The 13,918-nt window shown below is 41.6% G+C and overlaps 2 protein-coding genes across 2 annotated transcripts in view; both read right to left on the bottom strand.

Moving 5' to 3' along the window:
- Nucleotides 1–1,598: 1,598 nt before the first annotated feature.
- On the bottom strand, nt 1,599–5,172 carry pdcd7 (programmed cell death 7). Its single transcript, XM_064989343.1, has 5 exons — nt 3,757–5,172; nt 3,090–3,228; nt 2,657–2,887; nt 2,274–2,361; nt 1,599–1,992 (listed from the first exon to the last, which is right to left on the bottom strand). The coding sequence occupies exons 1-5, from the start codon at nt 5,053–5,055 to the stop codon at nt 1,854–1,856; spliced, it is 1,896 nt and encodes a 631-aa protein (XP_064845415.1). The 5' UTR covers nt 5,056–5,172; the 3' UTR covers nt 1,599–1,853.
- A 2,275-nt stretch (nt 5,173–7,447) lies between these two features.
- Nucleotides 7,448–13,918, bottom strand: part of clpxa (caseinolytic mitochondrial matrix peptidase chaperone subunit Xa) — a 24,554-nt gene continuing 18,083 nt past the window's right edge. The window contains exons 12-14 of the mRNA XM_064989330.1: nt 12,969–13,061; nt 12,694–12,800; nt 7,448–9,302 (exon numbers count right to left, since the gene is read on the bottom strand). Coding sequence (XP_064845402.1) covers nt 9,215–9,302; nt 12,694–12,800; nt 12,969–13,061 — 288 coding nt within the window. The 3' untranslated portion in view covers nt 7,448–9,214. The remainder of the gene's footprint in view (nt 9,303–12,693; nt 12,801–12,968; nt 13,062–13,918) is intronic.

The following is a 13,918-nucleotide window of genomic DNA, read 5'->3' as shown; positions in this document are numbered from 1 at the left end:
TTATGGCCATCATGCAAAGGTGAGGACAAAATATGAGAAACACATGAGAAGAACCACTAAACACATAACGCTATGACAGGTATTATGTCCCCAGAAGACAATAGTGTCATACACAGGACATTGACTGATGCACAAGGGTTCAATAAGTCACAGTTGTCCAAAAGAAATAAGATGACAACTAGTGGTTTAAACTACTATATACTATCCTAACAATGAAGGGTAATATGAAGTAGGCTAGTAAAAACTCCAGAAAGAAGATAATTCCAATCACAAAAAAAGAAAAGCGCCTAATATCACCCAACAGCACCCCCTGCCACATGGTAACTATTCCTATCACCAGAGGAACAATCATCACCAGAGGAACAATCATCACCAGAGGAACAATCATCACCAGAGGAACTATCATCACCAGAGGAACTATCATCACCTCTAGAAAAGCATTTGCTACTCAAACGAAAGCACAAGCATATCAAAACATCTTTATGTGAAAAAAAACTGTTGGCGTGACATGAGGCATTATCCTCATATTGTGCTACTGACTGTACATTTGTTTATTCCATGTGTAACTCTGCTTTTGTCGCACTGTTTTGCTTTATCTTGGCCAGGTCGTAGTTGTAAATGAGAACTTGTTCTCAGCTGGCCTACCTGGTTAAATAAAGGATAAATCAAATAAAAAAATCATCAAGTAAATACTCAAACAAATCCAAATCATCACAAAAAATGTGCTACTTAAATAATCTGTCAGTTTTTTTAATGTACCTGTACTTGTTTCTGTGAGCAGTCCCTCTCTTCTCTGTAGTGCTTCTTCCTCTCTCGGGCCTGGGTTACTGATGTCGTGTGTGTTGTTGCTGCCTCTCCCAACCTGTTGGTAATTAAGAGCAGTGGGCGTGAGGTCTGAGGATACAGGAGGATTAGCCCTCCTGAACCACTATGCTACTGACATAACTCACTGACTTCAGCTGCTTACCTGCTGCTGCCCAGGCGCATGTCGACTGGAAACACCCAAGGAACACCGCTCCCATTACACCATCACCACATCCCAAATGGTACCCTATTCTGGTATTCCCTATACTGTGCATTATATAGGGAATAGGTATGGGCCCTGGTCAACAGTAGTGCACTACATAGGGAATAGACTGCCATTTGGGACCACCCCCAGGGTCTGTTAAGGGTGAAGCATTGCAGAGCTTTCAGATGTACATATATATTGTAGAACAGATAACCCCTAAGCCATAACACATCTACCTCAAATACCTCTGCACATTGTACTGGTACTCCCTCCATTCTTGTGTATTTTAATTCTCATGTTACTATTACATTTTTTGTACTAGACATTCAACTGGGTATTCAATTGGTTTGATTAATGAGAAGGCCAACAAGGAGAAGAGTAATCCTTCCATTCCTTCCTTCCTTGGCAGGCCAGGGTGTTAAGAGATTCTCGGTACACCCATGCTGTGTAAAGGTGGTAAACAGAAGGTAGACTGAGGGAAACAGACAGTGTGACGTCACTAAGAACACTCCTCTGTAAGACACGTTTAGTTCAACTGTAGCAGTGACACCAACTGACCATGGTCAACAATCTGGTACATCAGGCAGGCAGGAATACAAAATATTTATTGACTTCAGAAAATACACAATTCCTGATAAATAGAATTTCAAATTCTGTCAAATATCAGTTGGAGAGAATAACTACCAAATAGCTGTTTGTAAAATTAAGAACTGATTTTGAAATCATTAAAGAAAACCAATTTCACTCTTCTGTTTTCACTTCTCCAGCAGGTCTTGTTGCAGTAACTTGCTGAATACAGTGCTAGCGAATGACCAGTCCTTTCCAGAGCCAATATGGGCGTCAGTCAGGGACCCAGGCAATCCCCTCGGTCCAGAGCTGTGGCCCAAATCTCGTCTGTGGGGCATTGTGGTAAGACCCAGTCCTGGGGGACCGTGGTGCCGTCTGGGTGGTCCACTGAGACCAGACAGAGGTCCCACTCTCTCCTAGAGGAGAAAGACAGCAGGTGAGACAAAACATAGGATACTGAAGTACTTTAAAAGTGCATGCATCCTTCGTTCCTTGATTTAATGACTGGTGAAATATCACTGGTTAGATATGCTTTAACAGTAAAAGCATTGGTGGAGTCCTTTCATACACGTATAATGAAGGAAGGAAACAAGGAAGGAAGAAGAAAAGGAAGGAAGGGTGCAGTCTTAAAGTATTTGAACAGGGCCTTAGTGGAGGTAAATCTCTAAGTCTAGTAAAATGCTTGTGTGACACAAACCGTATCTGTATTAAGGCTGGTAGTGAGCGCTCTGCCTGTGTGTAGTACTCTCTGAAGGGCTGTAGGGGGTGGTCAGGAGGCATCTCATCTGTAGGAGAGGGGATGAGGGGAGAACAGTCACATTAACAGAAATGGTTATTCAAATATTAACCTATAAAATCAGAATCTCTAAATGCTGTGTCTGTTTTCCTCTTATTTACCAGTGGTTCGGAAACTGTGTGCCATGAGATGACCAACCTAATACCTTTTGAATTGCTGTGTTACAATTAACTAAATAATGTGTTTATTTCCATAATCCGAAAAAAAAACAGGCTACAACCTGAAAGCGGGTCACGACTCTCCTTTTGGGAAAAATCACCAGCCTTTATACGGTTTCTAATTACCTCCAAAGAGCATGCTATCCATCTCTCGTTTCCTCAGCAGTAGCCTCTCCCTCTCCTTCTTCTGTCGTTTCTCCAGGTCCCTCCTGCGCTCCTCCTCCTGCTCGCTCTCCAGCATCACCCGCAGGGCGTTCTCCTCTGCCCCATACACCCCAGTCCTCTTCCTGATCAGTGCACGCAGGCGCTCCACCAGCCCATCAAATGCTTGGTCAGCTTCTTTCTCCGGGAAGATCCCTGGTAGGGGACACAATCAGAGAAACGTTTATGTTCAGTTGTCAGAAAACGTTTTAAAATGGAGTGAAACAGAGAGGTACTGCATGAATTTGTTCAATGAGAACAGAGATGTTTTACTATTGTTGTTGTGAAGTTGAACAGCAGTTGGCTAGACAAAAGATCTGAAGAGAAACTGTTGCACCATTATGGTGCTTCTACTTACCTTTCCTGGAGGCTGCCTCCTTCCTGAGTTTGCGTAGCTTCTCCAGTGATCTGAGGATGTCCAGCATCCTCTTGGCATCTGCCTGCTTCTTCCTCACTTCACAGAGCACCGTGTCAGCAGCCAGCTTCAGCTCTTGTGCCTGATGGGGGAGGGGAGCACAAAAAAAGACATAACAGAAGTCGTGTTCATAGTCTGGGTCAAATCAATACAGAACACACACACACACCTCTGCAAAAAGCAGTTTCCATCAATGCATATTCAGATATGTCCATGATTTGTGTATCAATCAACAGCTGTCCAATGAGCGAGTTAAATCAAAATGAAAGCAGTTAGACAGTCTTGAAATTCACTGACACCAAACTAAGAACACTGGGCCACCTGCTGCTGACGTGTGTAACGCACATTACTTAGAGCAGGAGTGTGTCTCATCTCCAGTCCCCGGGGAGCCCCACGGTTGCACAGTTTATTTCTAGCCCAACACACATGCTTCAAATTCTCATCTAAACATCGAACCCTTCCTTAGTTGAATCAAATGTGCTGGGCTAGAACAAAAAAATGCAACCTTTATGTTTAAAGCAGGAGGGCTCCAGTCTGAAGGTGGAAAGGGGGAGCTATCGATCAGAGATGAGACACTGAGTTTGACAGTGCTCCCTTTCAGTTCTCTCACCCTCTTCTTCTCCTCTACTTCATGGATACGTTTCATCCTCCACTTGTCGATGGCCGCTTCACGCTCAGCCACTCGTTCCTCCTCCCTCTGTTTTTCCTCGTCCTGTTCCACTTGTCGACGCCGTAGCCTGGCCCTTCTCTTACTGATGGAACTCAGTTTCTTTTTAAGACTTTCAACAAACTCAGAGTCACCGAGGACCTTCAGTTTCTCTTGCAGATCTGTCTTCACACTCACTGCCTCAGCGTAAGAATCCGCCCAGACGCTCTCATTCTCCATGTTGTGCTTCAGCGTTTCACAAGCTATGGACAGCTTTGAAACTAGCTGTATGGCACCGTACAGGGTGTCTCGTATGTGAGCCACGGAGACCTTTGGGTGAGTTTGCCTTGAATGAGGTTGCGCCGGTTTGGAGGTCTTGGCTGTTGTCCTCTCTCGGTTCCTCAAGAAATGTTTCAGCCACTGTTCGTCTTGCATCCTCTGAATGGAGTCTTTGTCTGGCGGCTGTGGAGCCATAGGCCTACTAAAACCTTGGTCACGCTGCAAAGCTGTTCCCATCGGAATCAAGGACGGGGAGGCGAGGAGAGGTCTGCTACGATGTTCAGTGTAACCACTGTCCGCATGCTTTGGTCTAAAACTAGCATCAGGGTTTCCATACTGACTGTGTTGTGGACCGGGTCTAGGGTATGATGGATTGTGATCAAATGATCTTTGGAAATCTGAAGTTCCCATGTTCGATTGAGCATCACCCATATTGTAGCCCTGAGCCCATGAGTGTGGTGGTCTCCCCTCATGTGTGTTGGGTTCCAGCTTTGGATGACTGTGGAAGGGAACTGGTTGTGAAGACATGGGAGGGAACTGACTGAGTGCCGGGTTGTTGAGGGGCGGTGGCGGTATCGACGGATCAAAACCATATCCTGGGGACGACATATGAGGTGGTCCGTAGCCTTCAAATCTAGGCGGTGGTTGTGGAAAGGGGGGTCTGAAGCCATATGGTTGACTGCCATATCCTTGCACGGGTGGAGTCCACTCTTGACTTTGAGAGAATCCCTGGTCGCTAACTGGGGCTTGTTGTGGTGGAGGAAGATATTGGGAAGGGGTTTGACCCGGCCAAAACGCTCCAGCAACGTTACTTGAACTCGGCATGTTACTTTGAAACGAGGTTTCACATACTGGTGGTGGTTGTATCGGCTGCGGTCCGAGATATGTAGGTCCCCCTCTAAGGTAAAAAGTATCGGGACCTCCGGTGTTAGAAACGGGGTGCTGTCGTCCTCCCGACGTAGACTGGAACGTTGGTTTATCCATTTTCAAGAGGCGTGATACTGTGGAAAATAATAAACTCAGTTGTTTTCAAATGTATTTTTAGCTAGCTAACGACACTGTTGAACGCCGGGAGCGACCATGTTTACAAGTTGACGTCACACACCGGATATAGTACACGTATATCCGTTTATTTTTTATTTATTTTTTACAAAGCGAAAGACCAGGGGGCATCCTAATTAGCTAAAATTGGTTCCTCCTCAAATCAAATTATATTTGTCACATGCGCTGAATACAACCGTGAAATTATTTTTTAGGAGTCCATCCCAATAATGCAGAGTAAAAAAAATACTTTGTAGTTTACGTTGTCTGTCATTGGCATCAGTCCTTCCGCACAATTGTCTTCGTCTCCTCTACTAAGTTGGAGAACAGACTTCTATCATCTATAGAAACGAGACCGTTTAACCATTGAGCTATATAATAACCACCCCATTCTGTCAGGTCGGTGCAAAGGACAGAGAGAGAGATAGAGATGAACCTGTAGAAAAGTCCCCAAAACAAGCTGGTCCTGGGGCTCTGTTCACAAACACAAACAGACCCCACAGAGCCCCAGGACAGCAACACAATTAGAAGCAACCAAATCATGAAAAAACAAAAAGATAATTACTTGACACATTGGAAAGAATTTACAAAAAAACAGAGCAAACTAGAATGCTATTTGGCACTAAACAGAGTACACAATGTCAGAATACCTGACCACTGTGACTGACCCTATTTTTAATTTATTTCACCTTTATTTAACCAGGTAGGCCAGTTGAGAACAAGTTCTCATTTACAACTGCAACCTGGCCAAGATAAAGCAAAGCAGTGCGACAAAAACAAACAGACTTACACAATAGGGAAAATCTATATACAGTGTGTGCAAATGTAGAAGAGTAGGGAGGTAGGCAATAAATAGGCCATAGAGGCAAAATAATGACAATTTAGCATTAACACTGGAGTGATGGATGTGCAGATGATGATGTGCAAGTAGAGATACTGGGGTGCAAAAAATCAAGAGGGTAAGTAATAATATGGGGATGAGGTAGTTGGGTTAGCTCTTTACAGATTGGCTGTGTACAGGTACAGTGATCGGTAAGCTGCTCTGACAGCTGATGCTTTAAGTTAGAGAGAGGGAGATAGATATAAGACTCCAGCTTCAGTGATTTTTGCAATTTGTTCCAGTCATTGGCAGCAGAGAACTGGAAGGAAAGACGGCTAAAGGAAGTGTTGGCTTTGGGGATGAAATATACCTGCTGGAGCACATGCAACGGGTGGGTGTTGCTTTGGTGACCAGTGAGCTGAGATAAGGCGGAAAGCTTTGAGGAAAATTAAGGAAAGCATAGCCTTGCTATTGAACAAAGGCCGCCAGGCTATGTGCACACTGCCCACAAAATGAGGTGGAAACTGAGCTGCAGTTCCTAACCTCCTGCCAAATGTATGTCCATTTTAGAGACATATTTCCCTCAGACTACACAGACCCACAAATAATTAAAAACTCCCATATCTATTGGATAAAATACCACAGTGTGCAATCACAGCAGCAAGACTTGTGACCTTTTGCCGCAAGAAAAAGGCAACCAGTGAAGAACAAACACCATTGTGAATACAACCCATATTTATGTGAATTTATTTTCCCTTTTGTACTTGGGACTATTTGAATATTGTTACAATACTAGATGTAGACATAAGACACTTTACTCTTTTGGAACATTTGTGAGTGTCATGTTTACTGTTCATTATTCCTATTTTTTCCCCCACTTTTGTTTATCATCGATTTCACTTGCTTTGGCAATGTAAACATGTGGTTCCCATGCCAATAAAGCCCCTTAAACTGAATTAAATTGAGAAGAGTGAGAGAGAAGTTCCTCTACTGCTCAAAGATAATTGTGACATTTTTTAAATAACTAATATAAATATACAGTGGGGAGAACAAGTATTTGATACACTGCCAATTTTGCAGGTTCTCCTACTTACAAAGCATGTAGAGGTCAATTTTTTTAATCATAGGTACACTTCAACTGTGAGAGACGGAATCTAAAACAAAAATCCAGAAAATCACATTGTATGATTTTTAAGTAATTCATTTGCATTTTATTGCATGACATAAGTATTTGATACATCAGAAAAGCAGAACTTCATATTTGGTAGAGAAACCTTTGTTTGCAATTACAGACCAGGTTTGCACACACTGCAGCAGGGATTTTGGCCCACTCCTCCATACAGACCTTCTCCAGATCCTTCAGGTTTCGGGGCTGTCGCTGGGCAATACGGACTTTCAGCTCCCTCCAAAGATGTTCTATTGGGTTCAGGTCTGGAGACTGACTCCAGCCACACTAGTCACTAGGACTGAAGAACACTGGACAACTATAGTTCATCAAACAACCTCTGAACACTCTTAAGTGATTAATATATTTATTAAAGTCTCACATTTACATAAGTTCACAACTATTCAGAGCAAAATAGGGTTGCTGCCACACAGATGGCATCAGTTCTGATGGACTGTACATAACACAATTGCCCAACTCTAAATCAAGACCTTATGCTGTGTTCATAACCAAGTGGGATGGTGTTATTTACCACATACAAAACCTACTTGAACGCCCCTCCAACTGGTAATTACTAGTAGGAAACTCATATATCATTCCTGAGCGCCAACTTCTCCCACATGTTGACCTCTGATGTCACCCACTAAGGAAATTACCTCGATAACAGCATTTTAGGCAGTTACATGCAGTAAAACATTATTTATAAAAAGCTATCTATTAATGTTTTTTAACACATATGTTTACAAGCATGATAGCTGTACTTTTAGTTTATGATTGACGCAGCTTGTTTGCCATTAGCCAATCAGCGTTTCTCAATGAGTTCAAAGCATGTGAATGCATCCAACTGATATTTACGACTTCACAGCTGGTAATTACCACCTTCCCACTCGGTTATGAACACAACATAAGCTCCAAGATAAAGTCCCTGTGTAGATTTGAAAGGTTTGGATGGGTGTAACCAACATCACAGAAACCCATAAGAGAAAGACTAAACTGTTACCATATTGCTAACACCTATCAAATCTTCTGAGATCTACACAGGTGCCTAGGGATTAGGGTCTAAGGGTCAAAGTGGAATTGAGCAAATTATCTAGATTCTAGGCCCTTACTGCCTGAGATTTCAAAATGTTATATCTGTATATAAAGTGTACAAAAAAGCCCAGCTTCTTTTAAAGAAACTGCATTGAATGAACAGTTTCTCAGTGTATAGTGTTGAGCAAATCAGACAATGCATTTCTAAAGACTGGTATGTTTTCATTTAAAAACACCAGTGATGTCATGGCTTCATTAAATGTGTAGGAAGTTCTAAACAGTCCATAAAGAAACGTCAAAAACAACCACAATGGGAAAATGTGTTGAAAATCTGACATTATCAAAGCTGATTGCGATCAATTTAAGGCACCCCCCTATCTCGACCCCAGATATCTTACACGTTTCATCTCATACATGGCATACCAACTGTACATACAGTATATTAGTAATTCCAGTGTTGGATATTTGAAATCCACCACAGAGCAGCCAAACTGATCTTTTTTGAAAAGGTTAACAATTTGACTATAAATACTTGTTCTGTAAAGAACGCTGGTTTCTATGACCTGGCTGACCTCGTCAGAGAGTTGTGAAGAAACAAAATGGCTTCCTAAATTACATCAGAAAGACATGGTGGTTAAAACAAGTATCCTATATTTACCTTAATCCTTGACTGTCAAAAATAAAATGGTGTCAAAACAAAATAAGAGAAAATAGATTTTGGACTTGATACAATCCATTTCCATTAAGGTTTCCCAAACAAGTACTTATCACAAAGAGACACTAGCCACTTTATGAGAAAAAGTAAAAGTATCTTTACATTTAAACAGGATAACGTTCTTTCTCCTTTTCTCTCTCTCTGGGAAAGATGGGTAGAGAATATTTGGTTAATGTTAATTCTTAAACATTTGCAACAATTTGGGAACAAACTTTTTCCGATGTATGAAATTGCATAACCTACATCATCATGATCAACACTGATGTAATTCAGATGGCAAAATTACATTTGAAGCTACAATAATGGTACTTGTAAAATGCCATAGCTTATTAAATCGAAATGGCAATTTCTGAAGTTCCATTTTGGACTGTTAGTTGTTGGCTGCATCCGCCTGCCTTGGCCAGCTCTCCTCCTCTATCCCAGAGTCATACTCCTCCTCAGACTCTTTAGCAGGTGCTCTGGAGACACACAAAAAAATATTAAATTCTGCTGCAAATAAATGAAAAGTCATGGTAAAAAAAACTGTATTTTCAATTAAATTGCTGTGAAACCACACCATATAAGATTTGCATGGGTCCTCAGATCCTCAAAATGTTCTACAGCTGCACCACCGAGAGCATCCTCACTGGTTGCATCACTGCCTGGTATGGCAACTGCTCGGCCTCTGACCGTAAGGCACTACAAATGCTAGTGCGTACGGCCCAGTACATCACTGGGGCCAAGCATCCTGCCACCCAGGACCTCTATTCCAGGCGGTGTCAGAGGAAGACCCTAAAAATTGTCAAAGACTCCAGCCACACTAGTCATAGACTGCTCTCTCTGCTGCCGCACGGCAAGCGGTACCTGAGCGCCATGTCTAGGTCCAAGAGGCTTCTAAACAGCCTCTACCTCCAAGCCATAAGAGTCCCGAACATCTAATCAAATGGCTACCCAGACTATTTGCATTGCCCCCCCCCCTTTTACACCGCTGCTACTCTCCGTTATTATCTATGCATAGTCACTTTAATAACTCTACCTACATGTACATATTACCTCAATTACCTCGACTAACAGGTGCCCCTGCACATTGACTCTGTACGGGTACCCCCTGTATATACAGTGGCAAGAAAAAGTATGTGAGCCCTTTGGAATTACCTGGATTTCTACATAAATTAGTCATAAAATTCGATCTGATCTTCATCTTAGTCACAACAATAGACAAACCAATAACACACAAATTATTGTATTTTCTTTTCTATATTGAATACATCATTTAAACATTCACAGTGTAGGTTGGAAAAAGTATGTGAACCCCTGGGCTAATGACTTTTTGAAAAGCTATATGGAGTCAGGAGTTAGCGAACCTGGAGTCCAATCAATGAGACGAGATTGGACATGTTGGTTCGAGCTGCCTTGCCCAATAAAAAAAAAAACTCACAAAATGTGAGTTTGCTATTCACAAGGAGCATTGCCTGATGTGAACCATGCCTCAAACAAAAGACATAAGATTAAGAATTGTTGACTTGCATAAAGCTGGAAAGGGTTACAAAAGTATCTATAAAAGCCTTGATGTTCATCAGTCCACGATAAGACAAATTGTCTATAAATGGAGAAAGTTCAGCACTGTTGCTACTCTCCCTAGGAGTGGCCGTCCTGCAAAGATGACTGCAAGAGCACAGCGCAGAATACTCAATGAGGTTAAGAATCCTAGTGTCAGCTAAAGACTTACAGAAATCTCTGGAACATGCTAACATCTCTGACGAGTCTACGATACGTAAAACACTAAACAAGAATGGTGTTCATGGGAGGACACCATGGAAGAAGCCACTGCTGTCCAAAAAAACATCGCTGCACGTCTGAAGTTTGTAAAAGAGCACCTGGATGTTCCACAGCGCTTCTGGCAAAATATTCAGTGGACAGATTAAACAAAATTTGAGTTGTTTGGAAGGAAAACACAATACTGTGTGGAGAAAAAAAGGCACAGCACACCAACATCAAAATCTCATCCCAACTGTAAAGTATGGTGGAGGGAGCATCAGGGTTTGGGGCTGCTTTGCTGCCTCAGGGCCTGGACAGATTGCTATCATTGACGGAAAAATAAATTCCCAAGTTTATCAAGACATTTTGCAGGAGAAAGTAAGGCTATCTGTCCGCCAATTGAAGCTCAACAGAAGTTGGGTGATTTAACAGGACACCAACACAAAACACAGAAGTAAATCAAAAACAGAATGGCTTCAACAGAAGAAAATATGCCTTCTGGAGTGGCCCAGTCAGAGTCCTAACATCAACCCAATTTAAAATGCTGTGTGATGACCTCAAGAGCGGTTCACACCAGACATCAATAATATTGCTGAACTGAAACAGTTTTGTAAAGATGAATGGTCCAAAGTTCCTCCTGATCATTGTGCAGGTCTGATCCGCAAATACAGAAAACGTTTGGTTGAGTTTATTACTGCCAAAAGGAGGGTCAACCAGTTATTAAATCCAAGGGTTCACATACTTTTTCCAACCTACACTGTGCTGTGAATGTTTACACGGTGTGTTCACTAAAGATATGAAAATGTATAATTGTGTTTTATTAGTTTAAGCAGTTATTGTCTATTGTCGTGACTTAGATGAAGATCAAATCAAATTTTATGGTCAATTTATGCAGAAATCCAGGTAATTCCAAAGTGTTCACATACTTTTTCTTGCCACTGTAATCTCCCTATTGTTATGTTACAGCAGCTCTTCATTACTTATTCCTTTTATTTCTTACTCGTATTTTAAACTGCATTGTTGGTTAGGGGCTTGTAAGTAAGCATTTCACTGTTGTATTCGGCGCATGTCACTAATACAATTTGATATAGAATTTTGCAATACGCTATTCAAGTGGATGTGTCACAGATCCAAATGTATTATTATTATTGGAGAATTGTCATGGCCGTTTGAGGCCTTAAGCAATCTGGTTTCTAGCAAAGAGAGTAAATAAAGTAGCTAACAAGTTGGCCAACTACCTCGCTAGGATTATTTACGTTAGTTAGCTACCGCTCCTGCTGTCCTTTACTAGCTACTTCTGCTTCATGCCTCCAAAAATGACTAGGTCTCCAGTAAGGTTTCCATTTTGACGACTGTTACTTACGCCATACCCAAACCGGCCGAGCGCTTGCGCCATCGTGCGCAAATTGATTTTGTCCCCCCACATCAAACGCGATCACGATACGCAGGTTGAAATATTAAAACAAACTCTGAACCAATTATATTAATTTGGGGACAGGTCAAAAAGCATTAAACATTTATGGCAATTTTGCTAGCTAGCTTGCAGTTGCTAGCTAATTTGTCATATTTAGCTAGCTTGCCGTTTCTAGCTAATTTGTCCTGGGATATAAACGTTGAGTTGTTATTTTACCTGAAATGCACAAGGTCCTCTACTCCGATAATTAATTCCACTATTAAAATGGTCTACCGAATAATTTCTAGTCATCTCTCCTCCTTCCAGGCTTTTTCTTTGGACTTTATATGGCGATTGATATCTAACTTCCATAGTTACCATGATGACCGACCGAACTCAGTTCATCTTTCAATCACCCACGTGGGTATAACCAATGAGGAGACGGCACGTGGGTATCTGCTTCTATAAACCAATGAGGAGATGGGAGAGGCAGGACTTCCACCGCGTTCAGCGTTACAAATAAAACTGACTTCTATTTTAGCGCTTGGTAATGCAGACGCGAGCTGTGTGGATGCAATAATTGAATAACATGTATGTTTAAATTTATTTTGCAACACTCACGCATGTGACGTGAACGGAGTGGTCAGCATGTTAATTATACACTTTAATACTGTTTTGTACCCAACCGAGTTGAGTCTCAGGTAATTATGAATACTTACTTTACATACACAGGCACTGATTTCCCTTGGACCACGTCTTTGTTCAGCTCAACAGCCATGATGTCTGAGTGTGGCACTTCAAACATGGGTTCAAGAAGCAATTTTTCCTTAAAAAGACAAGAGAATGAATATTACTCGCCACCAAAGGTTTAAGATGTACATTTCAAAATGCATGTAAAACAATTACATTTCATATTCTTAAATATACATTTAAAAATGTAAATCACAATTTATACATTACTGTACATTACAAAATATATATTGGAGGTGCTTACCATAATGGACCTTAGCCCACGAGCACCGGTCTTCCTTTCCAAAGCCAACCTGGCGATGGCTCTCAAGGCATCTGGAGTTACATTCAGTTCACACTGGAATGAGATTAAGGTAATACAAGTGTTCATGAAATCATCACAACTTTTTTGGAGGGCACACACAAAGACATCAGAACCTACAGATGTATATACACAGACACTAGTGTGTGCACATCCAAACACAGATAAATACAGGAAAGTACGCACACCCTTCCTCCCCCCCACACCACCTCCCCCCCTGAAACACCTTGTCCATGCTGAACAGGGTCTGGTACTGGGGGATGACGGCATTACTACTACTACTACTACTATCACAGCTACTTATATTACTACTACCACTGCTGCTACTACTACTACTTATATTTCTACTACTATCACTACTGTGACGTATTAATTAACCCTTCAAGGTAATGTACTACTAATTCCGTCTACTGATCCTACTAGCACCATTTGGTTCTTTAAACTACTGCACACATCATTCATATCACTCCTCCCTGCAACTGCTTATAAGATAAGTTAACAATGTGGGCTCTACTACACATAAATTAACTTCTGTCTTGGTGCTACTACAACTGCTGCTACTACTACTAAAATGAGCTGCTGCTGCTGCTACTACTACTCTAAACTGCTGCTGCTACTACTACTACAAATTAATACTTATCAATGTTGGATGAGCGCATTGTTTGTTTGTACTACTCTGTAAAGCTTCCGGGTATGCTGGAAAAGGACCCGAGCTAAGGGAACTGCTGTTGCTACTTTATAGTGCCTGTCCCAAATGGCTCTATTAATGCATAACTGGGCATACTGAAAGATATTGTCTGCTGCTGTAGTGATGTAATGTTGTAAATGTTATGTTGTGATATTGTTTAAAACCTGCTGCAATGTATATACTTTAACTATGTTTAGTTCAAAAA

This window comes from Oncorhynchus masou, chromosome 2 (assembly GCF_036934945.1).
Source record: "Oncorhynchus masou masou isolate Uvic2021 chromosome 2, UVic_Omas_1.1, whole genome shotgun sequence".
NCBI lineage: Eukaryota > Metazoa > Chordata > Actinopteri > Salmoniformes > Salmonidae > Oncorhynchus > Oncorhynchus masou.
Note: the sequence above shows the minus strand (reverse complement) of the source record. Positions and strands in the feature narration are given on the sequence as shown.

Coding starts and splice junctions, on each gene's coding strand:
- pdcd7 (XM_064989343.1), bottom strand. CDS start 5,055: ATGGATAAACCAACGTTCCAGTCTACGTCGGGAGGACGACAGCACCCC. Junction 2,362..2,656: donor GGATAGCATGCTCTTTGGAG/GTAATTAGAAAC, acceptor CCTCTCCTACAG/ATGAGATGCCTCCTGACCAC. Junction 1,993..2,273: donor CCAGCCTTAATACAGATACG/GTTTGTGTCACA, acceptor TTTCTCCTCTAG/GAGAGAGTGGGACCTCTGTC.